Source organism: Schistocerca cancellata, chromosome 5 (genome assembly GCF_023864275.1).
Source record: "Schistocerca cancellata isolate TAMUIC-IGC-003103 chromosome 5, iqSchCanc2.1, whole genome shotgun sequence".
NCBI classification, from domain to species: Eukaryota; Metazoa; Arthropoda; class Insecta; order Orthoptera; family Acrididae; genus Schistocerca; species Schistocerca cancellata.
This window is the reverse complement of record NC_064630.1, coordinates 615,348,070-615,373,540: the sequence shown is the minus strand read 5'-3', so window position 1 is coordinate 615,373,540 and position 25,471 is coordinate 615,348,070. Positions and strand designations below refer to the sequence as shown.

Genomic DNA, 25,471 nt, shown 5'->3' with positions numbered 1-25,471 from the left:
CTTTTTTTAATTGCAGATGGGAACTCACCCTGCGGTATATGGTACTATGCCTAAAGCTTCGTTAGTCATTGTCATTATCCATCTAGCCCCTTCCTTGTTTCCATTCCTGCACTGCACATCGCTTTATTCAAGCAATACACCCCCAGTCTTTTTACTTCTTTTCTGCTATTGGCTCCCTCAATCCTCCGTATAATCTCCCAAAGGTACTTAGCTTCCCTACCCTCTGTCCTCCTCGTGCAAACAAAACTGTACCGTGATATGCCTCGCTCCCCCCTGCCCTAACCTCCTCCTTACCCCCATCACCCAGCTGTGTGTCTTGTCACCCACTGCTACTCACAGTCGGGCTTCAGCTGACAGAGACCGTGATCATGTGTGTGTGAGTTGCGTATGTTGGCCGAAATCTCAATTTCTGCCATTGTTTCTGTTGTGCCTATCTGTGACTCAGTATCTCTGCTTTTTTTTGAGTAGCAACTAATTTTTCGTAATTTTGTTAATGATGTTTGTTTGTTATTCATCATGTTGCCCACATTCTTTTTACTTTAGTAATATATTGCCTTATGATCAGACAGTTACAGGCTGAAAGCACGCTACCTTAGTACAGCAACTTTTACTGTGGTAGGGAGTTCGTTTCCTGCCACTTTCATGCTGGGTGGCAAACTCATATGGAGAGCATATTAGAGAATTTTATACTCATGTTCGATTCCCAGTGATGTAAATAGTTTTAGTGCTGTAAAATTCCATATATGTTATACTTTTAATCGGTTAGACCAGAATGGAATAGGTTTTCAAAATTACCTTGTAGCAGACTTCAAGGTTGTGGATGAGGTTGATATCTGCACGCACGATGTGTCCGGCATTCACATTGGCCAAGTCGACGATGAGAACATCTCCAAGAGAGTAGTCTTCGACCAACATAACTTCCATTCCGATGGACACTATCTTACCATATGTGGGCCAAATTATATTGGTCGGGTCTTCGTCCACTCCCGTGAGGACGTGCACGCGATATGCGTCCTTTGTGAGGCGTGGCAGCGTCATCATTTTGCTGCAGGAGACATTATACTCCTGTTAATACATGCATATGAGAAAGAGGATGATATATGTGGTCAACATAAAGTTACAATTTACGAAATACGGGAACAAACAATAAAGTATGCGTCCAGAATGAAACCTCCACATTATTACGGACTGTGCACTCTTGGAAATATGCTGGTATGTTAAAACCGTGACTCTGATTGGTATACAAACTCGGATCTTTGCTGACGGAGTTCCGCTACTGTATCTAGATCCGAATCAAGACCCACTCTCAAAACTTAAGTATGGGAGTCTGGGAATTACTTCTGGAGTAGCAGATCCACAAGGTATGGAGGAGAATTACTGTGGACCAGTAACCATAAAATACCTGCATGTAGAGGTCTGTGTTTAATCAGCCCTGTAATAGAGAATTAATAAATATTCTAATTCCATTTTGAAATGATGGCATATACTTTATGTGGACTGCAGTGGTTTTTTGAAATTGCAAAATCAAGTCCGCAATAGTATGGTTCATTCCAAATGTGAAAAACTGTTACCAGGAACTAACATTCTACTTTAATTACAAAACGTTCGGATTCGAGATAATCTTGTCAGTACTGTATTTAACAGTCTATGCGCTACAGTATTATCCTACTATACGACCATAATCAATAAGTTAAATCCAACTAAGAAGAACTGTTATCAAATACCAGTTACATGTTGAAAAATTTTTCAAATACACGCTGTTGGCAAGTAATACAAATTTCCATTTTCGAGACCGAAATTTCTTGAAACATTACAGAAACTCAGTTAATTAGCAAATATCACTTATTTCACTGTAAAATGACCTTTAGTCCCAATGTGCAAAATGGCGCACGACTGACGAACTGTTTTAAAAAAATATGAAGTATTTTACTCCTCGTAAGACTCATTAACTGAGGAATTTACACTACCTTCGAAATAGCTTTCATATATTATATAATACTTAAATATATAGAACATTTAATATTTACAAATAGTGGGCAAAGCACAACCTAAGGTCTCACAACAATAAGAACAGTAGAAAATGACAGAAACTCCTTATGGCGATCACTTGCGTGCGGTTGTTCATGTGGTTCCAAAATCGGTCACGAAAATTAAGTACTGACCAGGAAACATCATGTGTTCCTACATACACTATCCTCCAGGTACAGCACTTTACCCCATGCATCCGTAGCAATGTAAAGTGGAAAACGAAAAAAGAAATTCTACTGGAATGGGGAGAACAAATCCGAACTAATTGGAAGAACCTTAAGCTTCTGTAAATCCTCCACTAAAGAAGCTTCATAGTTACAACTCCGACCAATTCCTGACCATTATTCGTCAATTTGGGACTATCAGTTCGAAACAACAGAAGAGACAGGAAAGGCCAAATACACAGCGACACATGTTCTCACGGTTTCGATTAGAAAGCGACAGAACCCCATTGCCAACTTTTGAGGCCGAGTGGTTCTAGGCACCTCAGGTCGCAGGTTTGAATCCTGCCTCAGGCATGGTTGTGTGATGTCCTTAGGTTAGTTAGGTTTAGGTAGTTCCAAGTTTTAGGGGACTGATGACTTCAGGTGTTAGTCCCACAGTGCTCAGAGCCATTTGAACCATCAAACTCCATTGGCAGATGGTGCGAAGGAAGCACTGTACGTAAAATTGATATTGTCAGAGTGTACATTCCACCAGGAGTCGAGTAACAAATCACTTCCTCCCAAAAACACCTCTCGAGGTGACACGACATGAAAATCTGAAGCATTACAGGTCATATGGAAGTTTCCGTTAGATTACATCATGGTCAGGCAGAGATCCCAAAATCAGATACTGGAATGTAAGGAGTACCCAGTAGCAGACACACAATCAGATCACAATTTAATAGTGGTGAGGAGTAGGCTTAAGTTTGAAGAGACTACTCAGGTAGAATCAATGTGTAAGTAATGGGACACGGAAATACTGAGGAATGAAGAGAGAAACTTTAAGTACTGTGATGCTAGAGATACTACGATAATAAATAGCTCATTACACAGTCCTGCTATTGAGGGCAAACATGTATTCACAGAAATTGGAAAGAAAGCCATACGAACAAGGAGGGAAACTGCGAACAAACAATGGATGATAGATGAATCACTTCAAATGATCGACGAAAGGAGGACACTCAGGAATACAGAAAAACAAATCACACAGGCAAGAAATCAGTACGAATTGCATGGAGGCTAAAGCAAAACGGCTGTATGAAAGAAGTGAAGAAATCGAAACAGAAATAACTGTCGGAAGAACGGCTTCAGTATACTGCAAAGTGAAAACAAAATACTGTGAAATTAAAGGCACGGGTGTTAACATTAAGATTGCAAAGGCATTTCCACTGCTAAATGTAGAGGAGAGAGGGGATAGGTGGAAAGAATACACTGAAGACTTTCATGAGGAGGAAGACTTGTCTGATGAAGTGATAAAAGAAGAACCAGAAGTCAACAATTAAGAGACAGAGGATCCACTACTAGAATCAGAATTTAGAACTGCTTTGGAAAGCTTAAGATCAAATAAGGCAGAAGGGATAGATAACATCCAATCAGAATTTCTGAAATAATTGGGGTGGAGTGGCAACAAAATAACTATTCACGATGGGGTGCATTATGTGTGAGTCTGATGATGTATCCCCCGTCTTTCGCAACTGATAATATATCCCCCGTCTTTCGCAAAACCATCACCCACCTAATTTCTAAGATTGAAAGAGTTGACAAATGTCAGAATTATCGCACAGTCATCTTAAAGGCCCGTACATCCAAGCTGCTGACAACAGTAATGTACATAAAAATGGAAAATATAATTGAGGATGTGTTAGGAGACGACCGGTTTGGCTTTGGGAAACATAAAAACAGAGAGAGAGAGAGAGAATTCTGACGTAGCGGTTGATAATGGATGCAAGCGGAAACAATGAGCCACTAAGACCAAGGACGATGTTCCTGGATAGAAAATGGTGTAGGGCAGGGACGTAGTCTTTCGCCCCTACTGTTCCGTCTATACATAAAATAAGCAATGAAAAAATAGGAGGTTCAAGAGTGAGATCAGTATTCAGGTTGAAAGGATATCAATCATAAGATTCGCTGTTGACATTGCCATCCGCAGTAAAAGAGAAGAACTGTAGGATCTGTTAAATGGAATTAACAGTCTAATGGGTATAGAATAGAGTAAATTCAAGAAAGACGAAAGTAATGAGAAGTAGTAGGACTGAGAACAGCGATGATGCTAGGTTTCTGGGGTGCTCATCAGCGCCTGTACAAAGTCCCAACTTGTACACAGTCCGATTTTTACACAGTCCAATCTAGCCACTGTCACGAATGATGATCATGAACATCAGATGATGAGGATAGCACAAACACCCAGTCCACAGGTAGAGAAAGTCCCCAGCCCTGACGCATCGCTAGCCAGTAGACCACGAGCTGCGGACAAGAAAAGCGAGAAACTTAATATCAGAGTTGGTGATCTAGAAGTAAAAGAAGTTAAAGAATTCATCTACGTAAGCAGCAACATAATCCATGACGAACGGAGCAGTTAGGACCTAAAAACAGGCATTCCTGGCAAAGAAAATCCTATTATCGAACATGTGACCCAATTTGTGGAAACATGGACTGTGGGAAAACTGGAACAGCAGGGAATCGAAGCATTTGAGGCGTGGTGCCAAAGAAGAATAATGAAAATTAATTTGACTGATAAAATAATGATTCAAGTGATTGTCTGCAGAATAAATTACTTTAAAACATCAGTAAATAACTTTTATTGTACTGGAGGGAGCTGTAGAGCGTAAAAACTGAGGAGGAAGATATAAATTCCGATTCATCCAGCAAATAATTGAGTATGTAGGTTGCAAGTGCTACTCTGAGGTGATAAATTTGGCAAAGGAGAGAAATTAGTGGTGAGACGCCACAAACCAGCGGTAAATTTTGGACATGTTACATTGGTTGAAATACCTTTTAGCCGTAATTTCATTCAACATCATACAAGGCTTAACTTTGACCATATAGAGGGTAACATGTATTACTGCAGCGTTTTAAGTAAGTTAAAATTCAACATCAAAGATGTGAAGAAGCTGATGAGGTAAGATATCCTTGAATTCCCTGTCTGTTACACGTTGAAAAATATGAGGATGCTCATGTCAACTAGCGCAGTATTACCACGAGTTTGTTTTTTAGGGGACATTTTGGAGTTATTCGATAAAACCCTTGAGACCCGCGTCCTGCATCACTTCGAATCTTGATTTTAGAGTTCCAAGAATCTGAAGTAGAATGCATTGGAGTAGATCTACAGCTACTTTTTCGTGTGACTTGATTAGAAAGTAATTTTCATGGCACGTTAGATGCGATTTTTTGAATCATAGGTGAGTAAATGACATATAGAAGCCAAACTGGAAATTGTCAAAGACACAACATATTGTGCTCTTACAGGAACGTACTTGAAGCCACAATAACGTTAACAAGAGTGAAAGTTTTGTCATCTGCTGAAGTGTTTGGTCTGTACTCTTTTTCTCGTAGGAAGAAAACGGGGGTATCGCTTTCTCTCCAAACACTATATTATCTTTTGGTGTGCGAGTACGATCACAGGGGAAAAACTTGTATTTGGAGACTGCAGTCTCCATATTCCACCGTTAGCGTCTCATTACACATAACTTGGAGTTTGCAGTTCGGCATGTTCCTGATACTGGCCTAATGTGAAAGGATTTCTTTAGTGATATAGGCAACGATAACGATTTGAGGGTAACGCCGAGGATCATATACGAAAGTACTCGGCGTTGAAAAAATTACGACTGGTGAAACATTACGGACATTTGATGTACCAAAAATTTAAAATCAAAACTTCTTATCTGAACACAATTATAATACGAAAATAGTTCTACAGGAAGACATTAGTTTAGCGTAACACATTGCTATAAATTGCGAGGTTTATAGAAGGAAAAATTAAGATATTTAGTGGCAGCAAAACTGTTTAAAACGTAGATCAGAGGAATGAAGCATTCTGACGTGAAATTACGATACGACTGCACAATAATAAAGGCTCGTTTCACTCAACGAGTTTTTAAATAGGCATACCATTTCGAGCAGCCTAACAAAACTATCCAACGCTGTGAGATCGAAACACTCATTAAAGGAACAGTCGAATTATATGGCAAAACGACTGATAAAACTGACGACAGATTTTTCAAAGTCGTAATAAATTTACATAACCAACCACGCTGCTATGACTATTATTTTTTACTTTAACTACTTATTTCAGCTATACAGCCATCGTCATGTTATCTGAAACACAACATTTTACAAGTCATAGAAAACTTTTTATATAAAATGTGAGTTACGAATAATACTATTATACATACGTTTTCAAGTCCTGAATTACATGCAACACCGTTGTTTCTGTTGCTGTCTGTTTGTTCTGGTTATATTTTAAGTTAGTGTAACAGTAACAATAATTTTTGTGGTTTGCTCTGATTTTTCACTTATTAGTGGTCAGAAATAAATCTCAGTCTGTAGGTGACATTTAGTGACAGCATTTGTGACATATTTCAACTACAGAGTGGAATTTCTTACTGACCACTACTGAACGAATAGTCAGGAAGCCCTACAAAACTAATTATTGTTGTTAAATTAACATAAAATATAGTCAGTAACAAATAGAAAGCTACAGAAACATCGATACTGCATGGAAGTCAGGCTTTAAAACGTATGTGAAATCATATTTTTCATAATTCACATGAAATACACGAAATGTACCAAAATTTATAAACTTTCCAATTGCAATTAAACTGATGATGGCATTATTACTGAAATAGGCCTACAGTTCAAATAAAAAGTAATACTCAAAGCAGCCCAGACGGTTACATGTCATGTCCCTGAAAGACACAGCATCCCACAGAATTAAAAAATAATTTTTCATTTGATTGTAAATGAAAATGCTTAAATACTGTTTCAGTAGCACAAAAGACTCCAATGTTTTCCCGAAATATGTAATCACATCATTTCACGAAGAACTGACGAGACAACATACCTCTGCACTCGGTTAGACTCCAATTAATGGTACACTTGTTCTGTAGAGCTGTACATCCATTACCAGAGACCATGAGAAACTACTGAAGTAGTCCCTTAGTGGGGTTCCTGGCACAGTTCACAAAACATATATAAATTTAGCCCAAAATCATTCAAAAGTAAGAGAGAAAGGCTCATCATATGTAAAATTTTTCAAAATTTTGAACACTACTTTGAGCATTTCATAATGAAGGTAAATACTGATAATTTTTTTCATTACCCCAGTATATCGCTGGGGTTGAAAATATCTTTACATTTTATCATCAGCATCTACATGTTTATGAATTACGTGCATATAACAGAGACAAGAAAAGTTTCTCTAGCACTTAAAAACAACTATGCAACATTGAATGGATAAATACCGCAACAGGAAGATTTCAGTTTGATAACTACAGCTTTATGTGAATGCGATGTGGAACAGTCATTTCCGCCCTTAAACTACACGTTTCGACTTTTACAAAAATCTAAATAAAATTTATCCTAAAATATGGTATAAGATAGGCCATATCGTTCACACATTCATTTCGTAACTGACATTACTGTACAAAACATCATGTTGTACAGTAATGTCAGTTACAAAGTGACTGTGTGGACGATGTAGCCTATTATACACCATATTCTAGTTTTACATCATGATGCATTGCTGAGTGTATTTATATGTTTCGACGATGCCAGTACGGCTTTATCACATTAGGACATGTTGTAGAACAGATCTGAAGTTTGTCACTATTGACTGAAACCCGTCATCGTCGAAGGACTTTGTATTTTGATGCAAGACTGGAATAAAAGACATTTGATATCCCACAGCTGCAAGAGATACGTGAAGACAAACAACAAATATCTGAGGGATTTCGATGTGACCAAGACATCAAATTACGTAGCTTATTTAGATGTTAACAGTCTTTATGTATGGCTATGACCCAATATTTACCACATGGTAGATTTGAATTTGACAACCCATATAATTTTGATTGCATAAAATAAAGAAAATACCTGATAGTGCTAAAATTGGATAAAGTTTTGAAGTAGATTTAGAATATTCGAAAGAATTACATAAATTACAGAAATATTTACCATTAGCTGCAGGGAATAAAATTGTTCAAAGAATGAAGGAAAGCAAATTGGTGACAACGCTGAATGACAAACAGAAATATATGGGTTCACTAAAGTAATCTCAAACAGTGCCTCTCACTAGAATCAAGCTCACAAAAATACACAGGGTCTTAAAAATTCCAGCAGTCTCAGTGGATAAAGAAATGTATAGGCCAGAACACACAGGTAGGGTCCAAAGTTACAAAGGACTTTGAGAAAGGAAAACATTAATTGTCTAGGATTGGGTATCCTTTAATTTGTTCATCTACTCTTATTCGATTGAATTCATCTCTAGGTGATGAGTTAGCTACAGAAGGTCACATTCTTAACAATGGTAAGATAAAAAGGAAGCAAAATGATGTACTTAACCCATTACAGTTATTTTGCCGTTTTTTTAAAGATTATATAGAAATTATGTGGGAATGAGATTTATCTGTAATTTTTACTTTGAGTCCAACTGCAGCAGTGTCATTCTTTGATGGAGTGATAAAAATGATGCTGGAGTTCACATAAAAGATATTCTTCCAAAAGAAGGTAAACCTGAAGACTCTCATATCTTTCTTTAAACCACAAAACGTGGAGATTGCTGGATAGGGAGGAATAATTTTGATTTCTATATCTATTACTAATGTCTACAATTCTACAGCATCTGATATGTCTTACTTTATTTTTGTTGTTTTCCAGACAAAAAGGAAAAAAATCAGTCGATTGACATTTGTTTATTTGATCACATCAAATTGCATAATATCTATACAAGGAAAGGCAGAAATGAAGTTTTCCTCGAGATATATGGAATATAGACCCACCAAATATTTTTTGAAGGATTGGACACTTTCTGTAACTTTAAGAAAGTCACAGAATATAATGGTGATGTCGGTTCACCAAATTTTATTCAATATTATCCTATGCTTGTTGTAAATAAGACTCTAAGAATAAATGTTTTAACTACACAAAAGACAACGATGAAATACTGTGTCACATTGAATGAAAAACTTCCGAAAGGTACACTTGTCTATATGGTCATGATCGGCCAGAAAGATCTGATATATGATTTTCAACACCACACTCGAACTGAAAATGTTTAACATCTCTTTTGGAATGACAATTTTTACCAAATTTCTATTGAAATGACTGTTCTCTTTCACAATCGCATGCAGCTCCTGATTGTCAACCCTCCATCTTGCTGTTGCTATTTTTATCCAGTCAGTGTGCATAGTTGTGTTTAAGTGCTCGAGAAATTTGACTTGTTTCGTATTGCTCGCTCGTAACTAGATGGTAGTGCGGAGCTATGTCATATTATCTTCATTATGGAATACTCGAAGTAGTGCCAGAAAATTTTGAAAAGTTTGTCGCGCAACAATGCTTTTTTGGGCTAAATTCGTATATGATCTGTGAGCTGTGCCACGAACCCCATTAGGGAACTACTTACTGAAAAAATAATAACGCTATTGTAAATTTAAAAAGCCTAAGAAAGGTCAAAACTCACACATGCTTCATTGCAAACTGGATGTCGCATCCTCTTACATCTCTGTTCATTAATAACTCGGGGAATCTGTGTTTCAGGGAGAAGTACGCGTCTAATCCTACTTTGACCCTCTCCATGCTGCACTTGCAGTTGATGTACATCCGCTCAACGAAGGAGTCCTCTGGAACATAGATTTCCCATAGAGATTATGAAGGTAGATTTTTAGAAGGATGTTAAGTGTACAGAACACAAAAAGGATTACCATATCGACAACAGTTTTCTTGTATAAAACTTCGTACGATAGAACCGTTAAGAAATAATTTTTTTTAGATGTTTGTGATATTTGTGTCATTAACACATTTGTATAGTCCATAATCCACTTCTTATATTGCAATCGCAAATTAATACACAAAACTATAAGTTTTTGTTTTACATTTATCCATAAAAGAAATAGATCATCAATAATAAGATATAGTTGAATTATTTCTGCACTTGTACAATGTGTAATAAACTATAGCGAATTTCAGATACACCCACGATAAGAAAGTGATGCCCTAGATCTGCGAATAAAAGAGATAAATAATTTTTGGATGTACAAAGTATTACATCCCAGTAGTTACACAAATTATGATGATTCTGTGCGCATTACTTGGCGTAATATATGGCCTCTAGTGTGACAAACGTACTGACCTACGGCGTCGGGTAAGTGTGGTTGCATCCTGAGCCACTCTCGCAGTGATGTCACAGCCGCCTTGATGTCCTCCTCGTTGGTGCCCAGCTGCCTCCTGACGTACGCCACCTCCACAGCCGTGATCCCAAAGAAGTTGTCGGTGTCTGTCATTGCTGTAAAGCAGAAAGTAGACACAGTCGCTTAAACCAGATCGCCAGTTCACTAACAGTAATGCCCGAAGGCGTAAGTGACACTTAACCACTGACTGCTTAAAAGAAATGGAAGAAGGAAGATTGGCGTTTATAAAGTCGTATCAGCCAAGTTGTATTGTTTCAAGGATTGGAAAGGATATCAGCAGAGCCCCTTAAAAGGCATTTGCCGGGACTGATTTAGGGAAATCACATAAAATCTAAAAAAGGATGGCCTGCTACAAGCGTATCCTCTAACAGCTTGACATGAGCAAGAGGAGTGCCTATTACTAATTGAACTTATTTTTGCCGTTGAAAACCATTCACACTGCCGGCCGGAGTGGCCGAGCGGTTCTATGCGCTGCAGTCTGGAACCGCGTGACAGGTACGGTCGCGTGTTCGAATCCTGCCTTGGTCATGGATGTGTGTGATATCCTTAGTTAGGTTTAAGTAGTTCTCAGTTATAGCTGACTGATGACCTTAGAAGTTAAGTCCCATAGTGCTCAGAGCCATTTTTTTTAACTTTTACACTACTGAACAGCAAATAACTGTGACGGATTTGATATTTAGGTCATCCTTATGACTTCATAGGACGCACTCTCACGTCGAGGACACGATTTGCTTAGTGACTACTTTGAATACCACTCACTGAGCGTAGAATCATTGTTAATCAACTAACTGTGCGATTCAGTCAGTTTTAGCCTTAAGATCACCTAATCGCAAGTTACACGAACTTGTTATCACTGCATTTATAACTGTGGTCGTAAAACGTCGAGGTTGAAAAGGAACCACTGTTGAAGGCGTTAGACTCACCGCACAAACTGTACTCAGCAGCAGATCCCGACCTTCTCTCTAGGACCGACGCGAAGTAACTGTCGGCTGTGTGCTAGCAAAAACTAGTATGCTAAGAGACGGCTGGGGTCGCTAGTAATAGAAGCGGTTGCACAGGTTTTAACGACGCAACTATACCTGTTGCCATTACAGTGTCAGTGGCCTTCACGGCAGATACAGATTCGCAAGACGTGAAAATTCCGGTTTTCTTACTGTAAAAAATGCGGCGAGCGTAGCAAAGCTCTATCAACTCGTGTGTTCACATATTCGGTAGAGTTTCTTTTGTTCCTTAAAATAAAAGAATATGAAAGAGTCCGCTTTCTGATCGGTGCGTTTCTCCTCAGCGTGATACTTTTCATTCAATTTTTAAGACACTAAATGGCATATGAAATTGACTTTTCTGTGCCTTAGTTTCATATCACAACTTCATGTTGGAGTTAGTACTGCACGGGATAAGATGATGTGTTAAGTTATTTCAGTGATTAAACTTAGAAAGTAGTTCACAGTATGACATTACAACGACTCTGGATTGAATGCATGCAGTGATTGGGTTAATGTATCACAATGTGTTTGTATTCTCTCCTGAGGCAAACTGCACACACAAAAAAAACGTTAAAATGGCTCTGAGCACTATGGGACTTAACCTCTGAGGTCATCAGTCCCCTAGAACTTAGAACTACTTAATCCTAACTAACCTACGGACATCACACACATCCAATCTCGAGGCAGGATTCGAACCTGCGACTGCAGCGGTCGCGCTGTTCCAGACTGTAGCGCCTAGGACCGCTCGGCCACTCCGGCCGGCAAACTGGACACAACTCTCATGTCTGCTGCTTGTATCGTGGATATATCCACTGGGGTAGAGTTGATGTCCGAGCTCATCGCGCACACACACACATTCTGTTGCGGACGGACAGGGGTTCCTCCCGTCCCCGGGAGTACCTCTGCATTACACGGTAGTTCACAGAGACGTAGGCCATGTGCAGACGAGCGTTGTCCAGCTGAGAACTGGCACCACGCTACTATCGCGCGAGAGTTAACACAGGAGGGCGTAGGATGTCCGTGGCATTCCGTTGTGCCGTCACAGTTCCCTCAATCACTACCAGCCGTGACCTGAAGCCATACCAGATGGTTCCCCATACCATAACGAGAGGAGTAACAGCACTGTGCCTCTGCAAGTCTTTCGATGAATGGGATCTATCCCAAGGTCACCTACACACTCGCCGAAGGCAGTTACCCAGAGTAGTGGAATCAGCGACTCATCGCTGAACACAATATGAAGCAATCCGTCAGGGAGTCCACGTTCCCCAGTCACGACACCACCACAAAAGCCACCATTTGTACAGACTGTGTTGTTACAGTCAGCCCAGGCGTGGGACGGCACTTCACCAGTCCCGGTGCCCCCAGCCTCCGCCCTGTGCGACAGGACACAGAATTTTGCAGGCAATCCGCTACTCGTTCTGCGACTGCAGACGTAGATGTGAAAGGGTTACTGTGCGCTTGATGCACAATATGGCGGTCCTCAGTTCTGATGGACAGTCAGGGTCTATCGAAACCATGACGAGGTGTACGCCTGCCCTCATAATCCCATGCAGTCCAATATCAGGCCACTGGACCATCCGAATGACCCACAAATCTTAATGTTGCACGCTTCGAGCAGCTGACAAAATGGAGACCCACAAAAGCGTCGGCTGCTCATAAAGACGTCTCAGTCGATCACGTAGCGAGTCTTTCACAGTGATCACTCACTATGTGACGCCGTTCATGGCCCTTACTTTATTAGGTCTGGTAACTACACGAAACAAGGACAACAGCGAAACATCCTGGCAGATTAAAACTGTGTGCCGGACAGAGACTCGAACTCGGGAACTTTACGTTTCTACCAACTGAGCTACCCGAACACTGCTCACGACCCGTCCTCACAGCGTTACTTCCTACTTTCCAAACTTCGCTGAAGCTCTCCTACTTCAGTAGGAGACGAGGTACTGGCGGAAGTAAAGCTGTGAGGACGGAGCGTGAGTCGTGCTTGAGTAGCTCAGTTGGTAGAGCACTTGTCCGCGAAAGGCAAAGTTCCCGATTTCGAGTCTCGGTCCGGCACACAGTTTTAATCTGTCAGGAAGTTTCATATCAGCGCACACTCCGCTGCAGAGTGAAAATCTCATTCAAGAACGACAGTCGTTGTCCGCCGCTCGTGGTCTCGCGGTAGCACGGGGTCCCGGGTTCGATTCCCGGCGGGGTCAGGGATTTTCACCTGCCTCGAGATGACTGGGTGTTTGTGCTGTCCTCATCATTTCATCATCATCCAGGAAAGTGGCGAAATTGGACTGAGCAAAGGTTGGGAAATTGTACGGGCGCTGATAACCACGCAGTTGAGCGCCCCACAAAAAAAAGATCAAGAACGACAGTCGTTCACTCTGAGGGCTGTTCTGCCACAGAGAACTACGATTCTGACGATTTGAAAAAAATTGGAAAGTTGTGGTAAGGTTTTATGGGACCAAACTGCTGAGGTTATCGGTCCCTAAGCCAACACTCACTCTGAGGGCTGTTCTGTCGCAGAGAACTACGATTCTGACAATTTTTGTAAAAAATTGGAAATTTGTGGTAAGGTATTATGGGAACAAACTGCTGATGTTACCGATCCGTAAGCCTACACACCTCTTAATATAATATGAACTAACTTACGCTAAGGATGACACACACACACCCATGCCCGAGTGAGGACTCGACCCTATGACGGGGGGAGTCGCCCGAACCGTTAGAAGACGTCTCAGCCCCTCGGCTACCCCCGTGTGGCTCTGACCATTTGTGTATGACTAGTTACGTACAAACGCGTGGTTGTGAGAATCATTCATATTTGGTCTCCCTGTTGCGCCATGGCGAGAGGATCCTGAGGGCGAAACCGGATTGTTGGCATGTAGCCTACTGATATCGAATAGAGATAATGGGTCTGCCGAGATTAAAGTCGCTATCCGGAAGACGGGTCACCATCAACTGTGCCACATGCTCTCATTTCATGATTGTGAAGAACTAGAGGGCGTTAACAGCTTTCGCTACAGAGGCAGGTATTGATCGTGAAGATTTGGCGAATTGGTCATTCAGTGTGCTGAAGCAAATATTGTGGTTCACATTCGTGGCAGTCTGAATAAGTGTTCCCAAGTCAAAGAATGTTAAACATTTCTCCGGAACAACACTAACTTCCGGCCTGAGCATTATCCTCCACACACCTGGGTCGTCAGTGCACTCGACGGCTTGCACGATTTGAAAAAGAGACAACCCAGCTGACTGTCGGATCATGTCACGTACCTCCAACCCATACAGTTTCTGTATTTCTTGGTCGCCTGAAGATGCACAGTTTCATGTTGTCTTGTGAGCAGTGGCTCTATGCGAGGTACCTGAGTGCAGATGTCAAGTGCATGTAGTTCACTACGTAATTCCTGCTCTTGTTTTAACTGATTGTCATTGACGAGGAGTGGACGGTTGTCGTCGATTCTTGTCGGTTAGTATGCGAGTGCTCCAGCATTCCTTATATGCACACTGAACACTCTGTATTTGTACGCCAACATATAGCGCAGGTTAGTTCACTTTGTAGTTATGGGATAACATGGCAGTTCCTTTTTGCGATTTCCCCACGTCGTGTCGAAACCAACTTACTGCACTGATTGCACATGGAACATACACACCGTTCACTGCCACTGTTACCGGACGAGATCGAGGACCACATAAATGCCTGACACAAGTTCTGCATAATCCACGGCTCTCTTTTAAGTGAAAGACTAATGTTATGTTGTGTCCTGCGAGGTAATAACAACAAAAATATGTATCTTTAGAGAACTAGCGGAGTCTAGTGTGTTATGGTTACAGGTATTCCTATGTTAAGCAGTGAACAGATACTTATTAATTGCTAATTTATTGTCACAGTGCTAATACCGAACACGATGACGTTACGTTTAGGACAAAGCAACCTACTGACAGTGAGTAAAGTGTGAATCTGTTAATCTTTAATGGTTAGTTTTTTGTGTATTGTTTTTCCTAAGTCACAGCCGACTTGATCCACCAACTTGGTTCAACATAGCTGGTGACAACTCTGCAGTGACCTGGATACTGATTACACATTATGCTCAAACCACCAGGTTCTCACAACTTGAAGGTGACAGTTTGTCAGTTTCTATTGTTGTCAGCGGGTGGACATTTCTCACTGTATGAATTTAAAGCGGAAGCAATGGTTGCTTATAGCTTTGCTACTCATATCAGAAAAAAACGGTCTCTTGTCACTAAAGGTCTCCGAATAACATAATTCTATAAAGCATACATCATGCCCCTCTCCCCACATACCCGTGCTTGGCAGCCAAGCAAGTATCTGAATTCCGGAAAATTTTGTCAACCGTGTTTGCATTACTGTCTGCCACAAATTCGTTTAGGTCCTGAAACGCCAGTCACATTGATAAATTTCGTTCAAAATGTAAATCAGTTGGCACTGATGGACCGAATAGACAGCTCACTTCTCTGTAAATAATTAAAAACCTACATTTGTTTATAAAATTTAAATATTGAACTAGGAATTTATATATGTTGATAATGAGTATGACTAATAACTGTCTCACTAAATCAGAGGATGCAAAAAATAATCAAGACCTGTTTCACATCCTAGTTGCTATTGTAACCAGCAGATGGTTGCACTTAAAAAAACGGGTGATCCTGTCACTAGCAGATTCCTGCATTGTAGGAAATGAACACAGTTCGACCTTTGCACCACGATTTGGTTGAGGCTGTTACTGCCACCAACAGATGGTTGCTCTGTAGAAACTTGGGCAGTTCGTTCTTAGAACTATGAGTAGTTCTCTCTGTTATCAATAGATGGTTGCAATGTTCCAAAAAACAATAGTGTAGTAAATTTATTGGCTGGCTCTGAGCACTGCGGGACTTAACATCTGAGGTCATCAGTCCCCTAGAACGTAGAACTACTTAATCCTAACTAACCTAAGGACATCACACACAACTATGCCCGAGGCAGGATTCGAACCTGCGACCGTAGCGGTCGTGCGGTTCCTGACTGAAATACCTAGACCCGCTCGGCCACATCGGTCGGCAGTAAATTTATTGTTTTCAACACCTAATATGTTGGAAAATTGTATAATATACGCAAGATGCGTAGGCAGCAAAAAAAAACCTCGATGATTATATCTATTATTCAGAGCCTAGATGGGGTTAAGGGACTGAAAAAACGGTGTAAAACTCATCAAGTAATATAATGTCGCAATATTCCAGAAATGCATTTTCAATGTAAAAGGAAGTGCAAATCAATTTCCACAAAAACTCATATTCACCAGATTAGTGTCCAAAATTTTAATTTCTATACTGCATTGCTACATTTCCATGCCTAAGTATACCTGACATTTCAGAAAGAGTGGTGAAGCATTTTCAGTAGTGTAACTAGTTAAAGCCGAGGAGCATGTAAGTGAAGCAGTGGATGAGAAGAGCATTTTGCTGTATTCATCTTATTGTTCACGCTCGGGAATAATGCAACTGATATAAACTTCTAAAGAAGGGCACTAATTTCCCGAAAGCGGTAAAGAAATTAAATTTCTTTCTGGTTGCTTACTATTATGCTACAAAAGTGAGGGAGACAAGGTTGTAGCATATCACTGATGTTATTCAGTCTGTACATTGGGCGAGCAGCAAAGGATGCAAAAAAAAATTGAAATTTGGAGCGGAAATTTAAGTTCAGGAAGATGAAACAAAAATTTTGAGGTTTGCTGGTGAAATTAAATCCTGTCAGAGACAGAAAAGAACATGCAAGAGTAGTTGAACGGAATGGCAGTGTCTTGAAAGGAGGATATAAGATGAACATTAATAAAAGCAAAACGAGGAAATTGAGCTGTAGCAGAACTAAATCAGGTGATACTAATGGAAGTGGATTAGGAAACGAGACACTTTAAATAGTAGACGAGCTGTGTTATTTGGGCAGCAAAATAAATGATTAGGATGGAAGTAGAGACGATATAAAATATAGACTGGCAATGGCAAGAAATACCTTTCTGGAGAAGAGATATTCCTAACATCGAATTTGAACTTAAGCGGTACGAAGTCTTTTCTGAAAGTGTGTGTATGGAGTGTATCCGTGTATCCATGTATGAAAGTCAAACACGGACAATAAAATTTAAAACAAGAAGAGAATTCAAACTTGAAATATTGTGCTGTTGATAAAATGAAATGAGCGTGTGGCACTGTTGGCCTGGAGGCCCCATCTGGGGAAGTTTGGCCGCTGAGTGCTAGTCTTATTTCAGTCGACGACACATTGGGCGACTTGCATGCCCGTGATTAGGATGAAATGATGTTGAGGGCAACAAAACACCCATTTAACGAGCGTAGAATCGAACCCGGGCCCAGTGCATGGGAGGCAAGCACGTTACCACTCAAATCAGGCGGACGGTGCTGTAGAGGAATGCTGAAGCTAGGATGGGAAGACCGTGTTACAAATGAGGAGGTACTGACTAGAACTGATTAGAAGAAGGGATAGGTTGATAGGGCACGTTCTGCGTCATCAAGGGATCACCAATTTACTACTGGAGGAAAGTGGGAGAAAGGGGGAAGGGCAGAAATTGTAGAGACCAACAGAAGAATATACTAACCAGATTCAGAAGGATTTAAATTGTAGTAGTATTCGAAGATGAAGAGACTCGCACACGGTAGAGTGGCATGGAGAGCTGGCTAGTGTCTTCAAAGACACTTATTATTATCCACATAAACAATTAGCCGGTCGGCTGCCGTATCATTTTCCCGTAGTTATTCTTTATACCCTCCCCTGCCATCCATTATTCTCTTTTCCTCTCATTGAATCTCTGCTTTTTTTAGTAATTGAACGAGGAGTCTAGTCTAGGGTAGTCTGGGCTACGTCACTCTGACAGTACCGGTCATCATTACTGAGCTGTAGCTCATCCCTTGCAGCAGTATCCGTTCTATATATTCTCTGAGAATTTGTCATTGCCTATGAACTGTATCTTAAGTAGCTTGCTAAGCCAGAAGTCAGTGTTACTTTCTATTCTGCAGAATTTTGCGTGCCTTATTTACTATACTTTTTCAGGCAGGACTCAAGTCTAACAGAGACAAGTGCAATTTTTTTCAAACTGAGATTCAGTATTTAGAATATATGATTAACGGACAGGGCATCCACCCCTCGCCGTCACATCTCAGCGCGAGTAGAGGCTTACCAGCGCCCAGGATCTTGAATGAACTTCAGTTAGTGTTGGGCAAAATCACTTATTATATTCGGTTTATACCAAATGCAGCGCAGATTGCAGCGCCTTTGCATAGCCTTCGGCGTAAGAACGTTCCTTTTGTTTGGTCTTAGTAATGTGACGCTGCTTTCCGCAAGCTCAAATTTGCTTTGATGAGTGATCGCTGTTTGATTTCTTTCGATCCCTCCAAACCAGTTGTTTAGTTGTTTTAATTCTCTCGATCGCCCGATCACTTTTGCGTGTAAGTTGCTCAATTCTGCCCAGCAAAACTATCTTCAAATCTAGAAGGAAGTTTTAGCTATTGTCGATGCAGTAACTAAGTTTCATGATTTTTTGTACGGTCAAAAGTTCTATTTGGTCACCGACCATACGTCTTTGATGTCGTTGTTTCACCCGTCAAAGCCAGTTCCGGCCCGTACGGCACAAAAGTTGTGATGTCGGTCTTTGTTTTTGTCTAACTACAATTACAAAATCTTGTTTCGGCCTACGGCCCAGCATGGCAATGCTGATGCTTTGTTTCGTCTGTCTCTCGGTCTTGACGAAGTGTTTGATTGTTCAGAATTATCGAGCATGTTTATTGATTCGCATGATAAGAGTTAGGTGATGGTTTTCCGGTGGATTTTCGTCGCATTGCTTCCGTGACTGCCGCCGACGCTTCTTTGTAGATTCTTTTGCAGTAGCTTCGTACTCAATGGCCTCCATCTGCTACCCAGATTCGTGATCCAGTTGTTCGACGTTACTTTACGGAACGTCACAACTTGTCTGTACACCACGGTGTTAATCTTGTTACGAACTGACTATTATCAGCCTCGTGTAGTTCTTCCTCGTTCGTTGCAGTTGGAAATCCTGCGTTTACTGCACGCTGGTCATTGGAGTATAGTGCAGACGAAGCAATTAGCGTTTCGTCACTCCACTTGGGTCAACATTGATAAACAAATTGAGAATTTGCTTGCTAACTGTCGCTCTTGCGCAGAGCATCAATCTGCTCCCCGGCAGCGCTTCTTTGGGTGGCCGACTCACACTGCACCTTGGCAGCGCGTTCATATTGATCTTGCGGGTCCTTTCTGGCACACCCGCTGGTTGATAGTTACTGATGCGTGCAGCAACTTTCATTTTGTTGTACCTATGTCTTCTACTACATCTGCCAGTCTATTCGGGCTTTGACGTCTATTTTTTGCATTGAGGACCTTCCTGAAGTTATTGTCTCCGACAATGTCCCCCAATTCATGTCCTCAGAGTTTGAAGCATTCTGTGCTGCTAATGGCATTCGCCATCTGACCTCAACCCCATTCCACCCCCAGTCGAACGACAAGGCTGAACGCTTTGTGCTTACGTTTATGTTGCAGATGAGCACTCTCGCGAACGTGCACTCTGGACTTTCCTTGCTTTCTATCGCTCCCAGCTTCGCGGCACCCTTTCCCCAGCGGAACTGCTACATGGCCACGCCCATCGGTCACTCCTGCAACTATTGCACCCGGCGCTGCGCCCTCCAACTGCTTCGCCTCGTTCCGGATTGGAGTCACATGATTTGGTGTTGCATCGCGTTTTCTCTGGCAGGCAGCGCTGGGAGCAGGGGTGCATTCCTCGCCAGCTTGGCAGCGCCTTATTTGTCATTTTTGGTCCCTCCGGCACTGTCAAGCGACACGGGAACCAGATCCGTTTGTGCCGTCCTCGGTTTTCTGCCGCTAGTTGTTTTCCGGCAGAATTGTAATCTTCACGGCTTCTGCCGCCTCAGTCCATGGCCCACCGACGGTGCCTCCGCCGCTCGCGCCTCCGCCGCGGGCGCTCCTGCCGTCGTCGCCGCTGCTGGTCCGGTCACCTGCACAGGACGGGCGCCTCTCGCCGCCGCCACGGAACCACCACTAGCCGTCGTGCTGGAAACGATGGACACTGAGCCAGCTATCATGCCGCCCCCTGCCATGGAGGCCGCTGCTCCGACTCCTCGTTCGAGCATACCCAGTGGCAGTGCGCAGCCTGGCTAGGTTTTCACGGGGCGTTTTCCTCGCCCCCTCGTCAGCAGTTCGGGGACACGGGTGGACAGCATGCCCCGGCAGTTCGGCTGTCCACCCCCTCTCTTGCGCCGCCTCCATCCGCCGTCGGAAGCCCTACTCAATGAAGGTGCATCGTTTCAGGGGGAAGGGATGTGGTATCGGTACCTACGATACCATGGCGTAGGTGCTAATTCATAGGATGCCACTACGACACCGACACCGACGACACCGCCATCTAGCCGGCGGTGTTCAGCTCTACGAGCGCTGCTGCAAATTCCACCCATTTGATCAAGAGCAGATGGCCGGAATACTTCGCTTCAGATAGATACTTTGCACTACTTATGATGGGTCTAAATCTTCGCACCTACGTGGTCATCTGTACAAATTTATGTATGCCTCTGTATACATTCATGCACCAGTAAACCAATTTTACTTACTTGCAGTACCGACGTGTTTTACCTCACCTGCTCCTACTCGCTTCCTTCATTCTGCCAACCTTTCAGTTTCCAGGAACAGACCCACGGGCCGCCTTCCAGGCAGGATACAAAACTGTACGTACGTCGGTAAGTTTCATTGCCTCCTCTTTCCTATTAACATATTCCCGATCTTATAAAGTTCAATGGTTTCTATACATAATCGTGGATAATTATTTGATGTTGTAGATAAAATTTCTGTTTCAGAAAACTTCACTTCGTGGTTTTCTGACTGAAGAGCATGCTCTGCCACAGCTTACTTCTCTATTTTTCCTAGTCAGCAAAGACTTTTGAACTCTTTTAGCTGAGTATTTATGCTCCTCTTCGTATTTCCAATATAAACTTTACCACATGTACACGGAATTTTGTAGGCATCACATGTCGACAGAGGAGGGCGTTTATCCTTCACATATCTGAGTACTTCACTTATTTTCTTTGATGGTCTAAAGACCAGTTTGATGTCATGCTTCAGTAAAATCTTACCAATGTGATCCGTTACGGAAATGCAAACTGTGCAACCAGAAACGAAGAGTGAAAATTTGTGTAAAGGCCAGGATATGGGCCTGGGTCGCCTAATCACTATTTTTTATATTATCAGAATGATTTGGTACTATCATGAAACTTCAGTAGTCCATAGTGAAGTCTTCATGTAATATAAGCTGCAAATGGGAGAAAAAAGTAATTATAATAACAAACTAATAAAAAGAAACAGAAAGGCAAAAAGGACCGAGCGCACAGCCGATAAACCACCACTAAACTGTCACGATATGTATCAACAATGTGGAGTATATCATTTGACATGCATTTCCAAGGAATGAATTTCACTGTAGCACTGTAATCTGTCTTGAGTAGACCGACGTTCACGACGGACGTTTTCGACTTTACCGTAAGAAGTCAATATGACATTTAGAAAGTTGATATCAACCTCCGCGGCAGGTTTAACACTCTGGTATAGTCAATTTCAGCCTGTGCAAGTGACACCATACTAATGGAATTATTACGATGCTTGAACTTCATTTGAGAATGATGTCGCGACAATAATATTTCAACGTGAAGGGGGTTCACAAATTTCACATAAAACTCTTACTCGTCTGCGTCACAAAATAAGTGGTGTGGACCTGATCAGAGTTCACATGAATTGTACCGACAAGCCATTCTTGGATTTTTAGAGACCAGGGCTGCATGTGTCGCGTTGTTTATCAGAAGTAAAGCTCACAGTACCTCTCCGTGGAATGCACATGGTAACAATGGCAACCATAGCGGAGCTGTCGATACCGCCGCAAGTAGACGAACACGGACAGACAGATGGAACGGTGGCATTATAAATCATTCCTCAGACACAACAACACTAACGAGGAAAAGTTCACACAAGCAACGCTGCGGCAAGTGAAATAACCCAGAAGGCTCCCGGTCGGCGCCCGAAGCGGAGGCAGCTGCGCCAACCACTACGCCACACTGGCACGGTGACTCTGCACAACTGCGTGGGCTGTCCTAGCACGCACCTCTCCTCAGTCTAGATTCCCACTCACGCCTCAGACCACTTGTTTCTCCCACTAAAAACGAACAGCGTTGCAGGGACTCTCCAACTTCATTCCGGGTTCAGCACCAATTGGCATTCGCCTCTTCGTGCTACAGCAATAGAATTGGAGAACCTTCGGAGTGCTGTGCAAGTTTAGAGGGGAGTGCCAAGTGAGCTGAGGTGCAGATAGGAATTTAGACTGTGGGGGAAGGTGTTCTAGAGTAGACCGCAACAGCGTGGCTTACAGGTTAGCGCATGTGTCTAGTGAGGAGACGCAGGTTCGAAACCCAACTTTGGTACAAATTTTCACTTGTTGCTTCAGTATGGATTTATTTATCTTTTATTTGTTTTCTTAGCTAAAGTGAATAAACAGTTCTTCTTCTGCACACTTCAGACCAACTGCCCATCAACAATTGAGTCCGTACAGTTCTCTCACAACCTTAATGGATACTTCACTGACCCGACTCGTGAAGAGTTTACACAACATAGCGTAATAAATAATTTTTAAGGAGATACTTATAAGCTTCTTACATGCGAAATTGTAATGATAACGTAACTTTAGAGATAGGGAAAATATTATCCAAAAAAGTTGTCATAACATCTGTATTCTTTCGGATACCGGAACACGAATCAATATAAAATACGCTGCGGACTAAAAAATTAATACACATCTTTAGGTTTCCAGTTCACTCATGATTTGTTTCTGTAACAGTACATGATTACATGTACAGATCAATAGCACAATGGGTTTTGAGGAACCAGGTATCGATCCATGCCGAAACACTTCGTTTAGTACGTGGTGCAGTCTCCACGGGCGGCAGCACAGGCGCTGACTCCGGCATCCTGTCGATCGTACAGATAGCGGACACTGTCCTGGGAAATGTTATGCCACGCCTGGCAGACATCTTCAAATCGTGCAAATGGCTCTGAACACTATGGGACGTAACATCTGAGGTCATCAGTCCTCTAGAACTAGTTAAACCTCACTAACCCGAGGACATCACACACATCCATGCCCGAGGCAGAATTCGAACCTGCGACCGTAGCCGTCGCGCGGTTCCAGACTGAAGCGCCTAGAACCGCTCGGCCACATCGGCCGGTGCAGACATCTTCATATAGCTCTGTAAGAGTTGTTGATTTACGAGCCGCACAAGTCGCCTCTCGATGCATCATATACCACACATGGTCTATTGGAGACAAGTCCAGAAATCTTTTTGGCCAGGAAATTCTCTGCCCTCTTGCAGAGCACATTGAATTTCACAGGCAGTGCGGGGGAAGAATTATACTACTGGAACTGTTGCAGGAAAAGAACGGGTCTAAAGGTATGCGCCGTGCGGGATCAGCCGAGCGGTCTCAGGCGCTTCAGTCAAGGACTGTGCGGCTGGTCCCAGCGGAAGTTCGAGTCCTATCTCAGGCATGGTGTGTGTGTGTGTGTGTGTGTGTGTGTGTGTGTGTGTGTGTGTGTGTGTGTCCTTAGGATAATTTAGGCTAAGTAATGTGTAAGCTTAGAGACTGATGACCTTAGCAGTCTAGTCCCATAAGATTTCATACACATTTGAACATTTGAACACAGCATCTACCGAGTTCTGGTCAGCGCCCCCCCCAGAAACAACAGCTTATTGCACCCCTGAGCCTCAGGCTTGGGATGGTGTCTGTGTGTTGGGTGAATGCACTCTATGAAGCAGAGCTCAGAAGGTCCATAACGTACGTGCATACGACCATCATTTGCGAGCAGGCAGAATCAGCCTTCATGGTTGAAGATACCAGCACGCCACTGCAAGTGATCCTATGGCGGCACCAGTCGAACCGTGGAACGTCGATGCTGTGGTGAGAGTACAAGGAGGCCTAGAGATATGCTAATAACTGCCATCAGTTCATGTTGACAAGTCGGGGCTCACAATTCCTGTCATCTGTGCAGTGGTAACTGTACTATCTTCTGCTGCTGCCCTTAAATACGACGATAACGGCGGGATTCTGTGCTGGATGGACCTCCGGAACCTCGTCTACGTTCGTGAGAATGTTCACGCCCACCACTGACACCAACATCGTTGCACAGATGAAGCAGCACGTCAATCTTGCGTGGCAATTCTCCGAAAGGACCATCCTGCCACTGTGAAGGCCACAGCTTGCCCCCTATCAAACTCGTTGAGTTGGCTGTAGGAAGCATGAGTGTGTCTACGTGGCATTGTTGCCTCACGCTTCACATGTGTGCATCACACTAATTCTTCTGACTGTGAGAGTTCCTTATAAAGTGTAGACACATTAATTTATGGACTGTTGGACTAGCGTGTCCTCTTCTACCTACCTCTTGTTCAAAGGAATGCGTATGTACAATAACCCTCAGGCGGTTTTTGACTGGTAATATTAGTCTGTCCGTTGGGTTCTGGAAAATGTTAGCAAGGGTCGAATTATATACAGCCTGTCAGCAGATATAGGTTCACTTGGTTCTGGAATTTTTGCAAAATGCAAAGCTTGCAAGAACCCAAAAATTCCATCCTAGAACATAACTCGACAAAAGCAGGGTAAGCCAAAGAGTGCAGGGTCAGTGCTGCAATAATCACTCGTTCCACACAATAGAATGTTTCCCACTTGCTACAATAACCAAGCAACTCCTTCAGTTCTACTGTATCCAAAATTTTCCATTTTATTACTATTGGTGAAGGCTGTGTGGTCTCTCTGCTTAAATTTTTGTTTGTGTCGCAATATGGTCAAGGAGTTCGTCGGTTAATAAGAAGTTTAGGATGTCTACAGCTGTATTTAGACGATTCACGTCAACAGTGAGTACGAGATTTATTGCAAAATGAGAATCAGAGGTGTTGGAGGCTTACCTGATCCGTTGTCTGGACAGTCGCCTTGGGGCTGCTGAAGCGACACTACCCAAGATGCCGAGCCAGGTAC

General features: G+C 42.4%; 1 protein-coding gene across 2 annotated transcripts in view; it reads right to left on the bottom strand.

Moving 5' to 3' along the window:
• Positions 1–25,471, bottom strand: part of LOC126187956 (clavesin-1-like) — a 280,773-nt gene that overhangs the window by 20,307 nt on the left and 234,995 nt on the right. For both annotated transcript variants that reach the window (XM_049929335.1, XM_049929336.1), the window contains exons 3-4: positions 9,688–9,847; positions 796–1,045 (exon numbers count right to left, since the gene is read on the bottom strand). In XM_049929335.1, the coding sequence (XP_049785292.1) occupies positions 796–1,045; positions 9,688–9,847 (410 nt within the window). The remainder of the gene's footprint in view (positions 1–795; positions 1,046–9,687; positions 9,848–25,471) is intronic.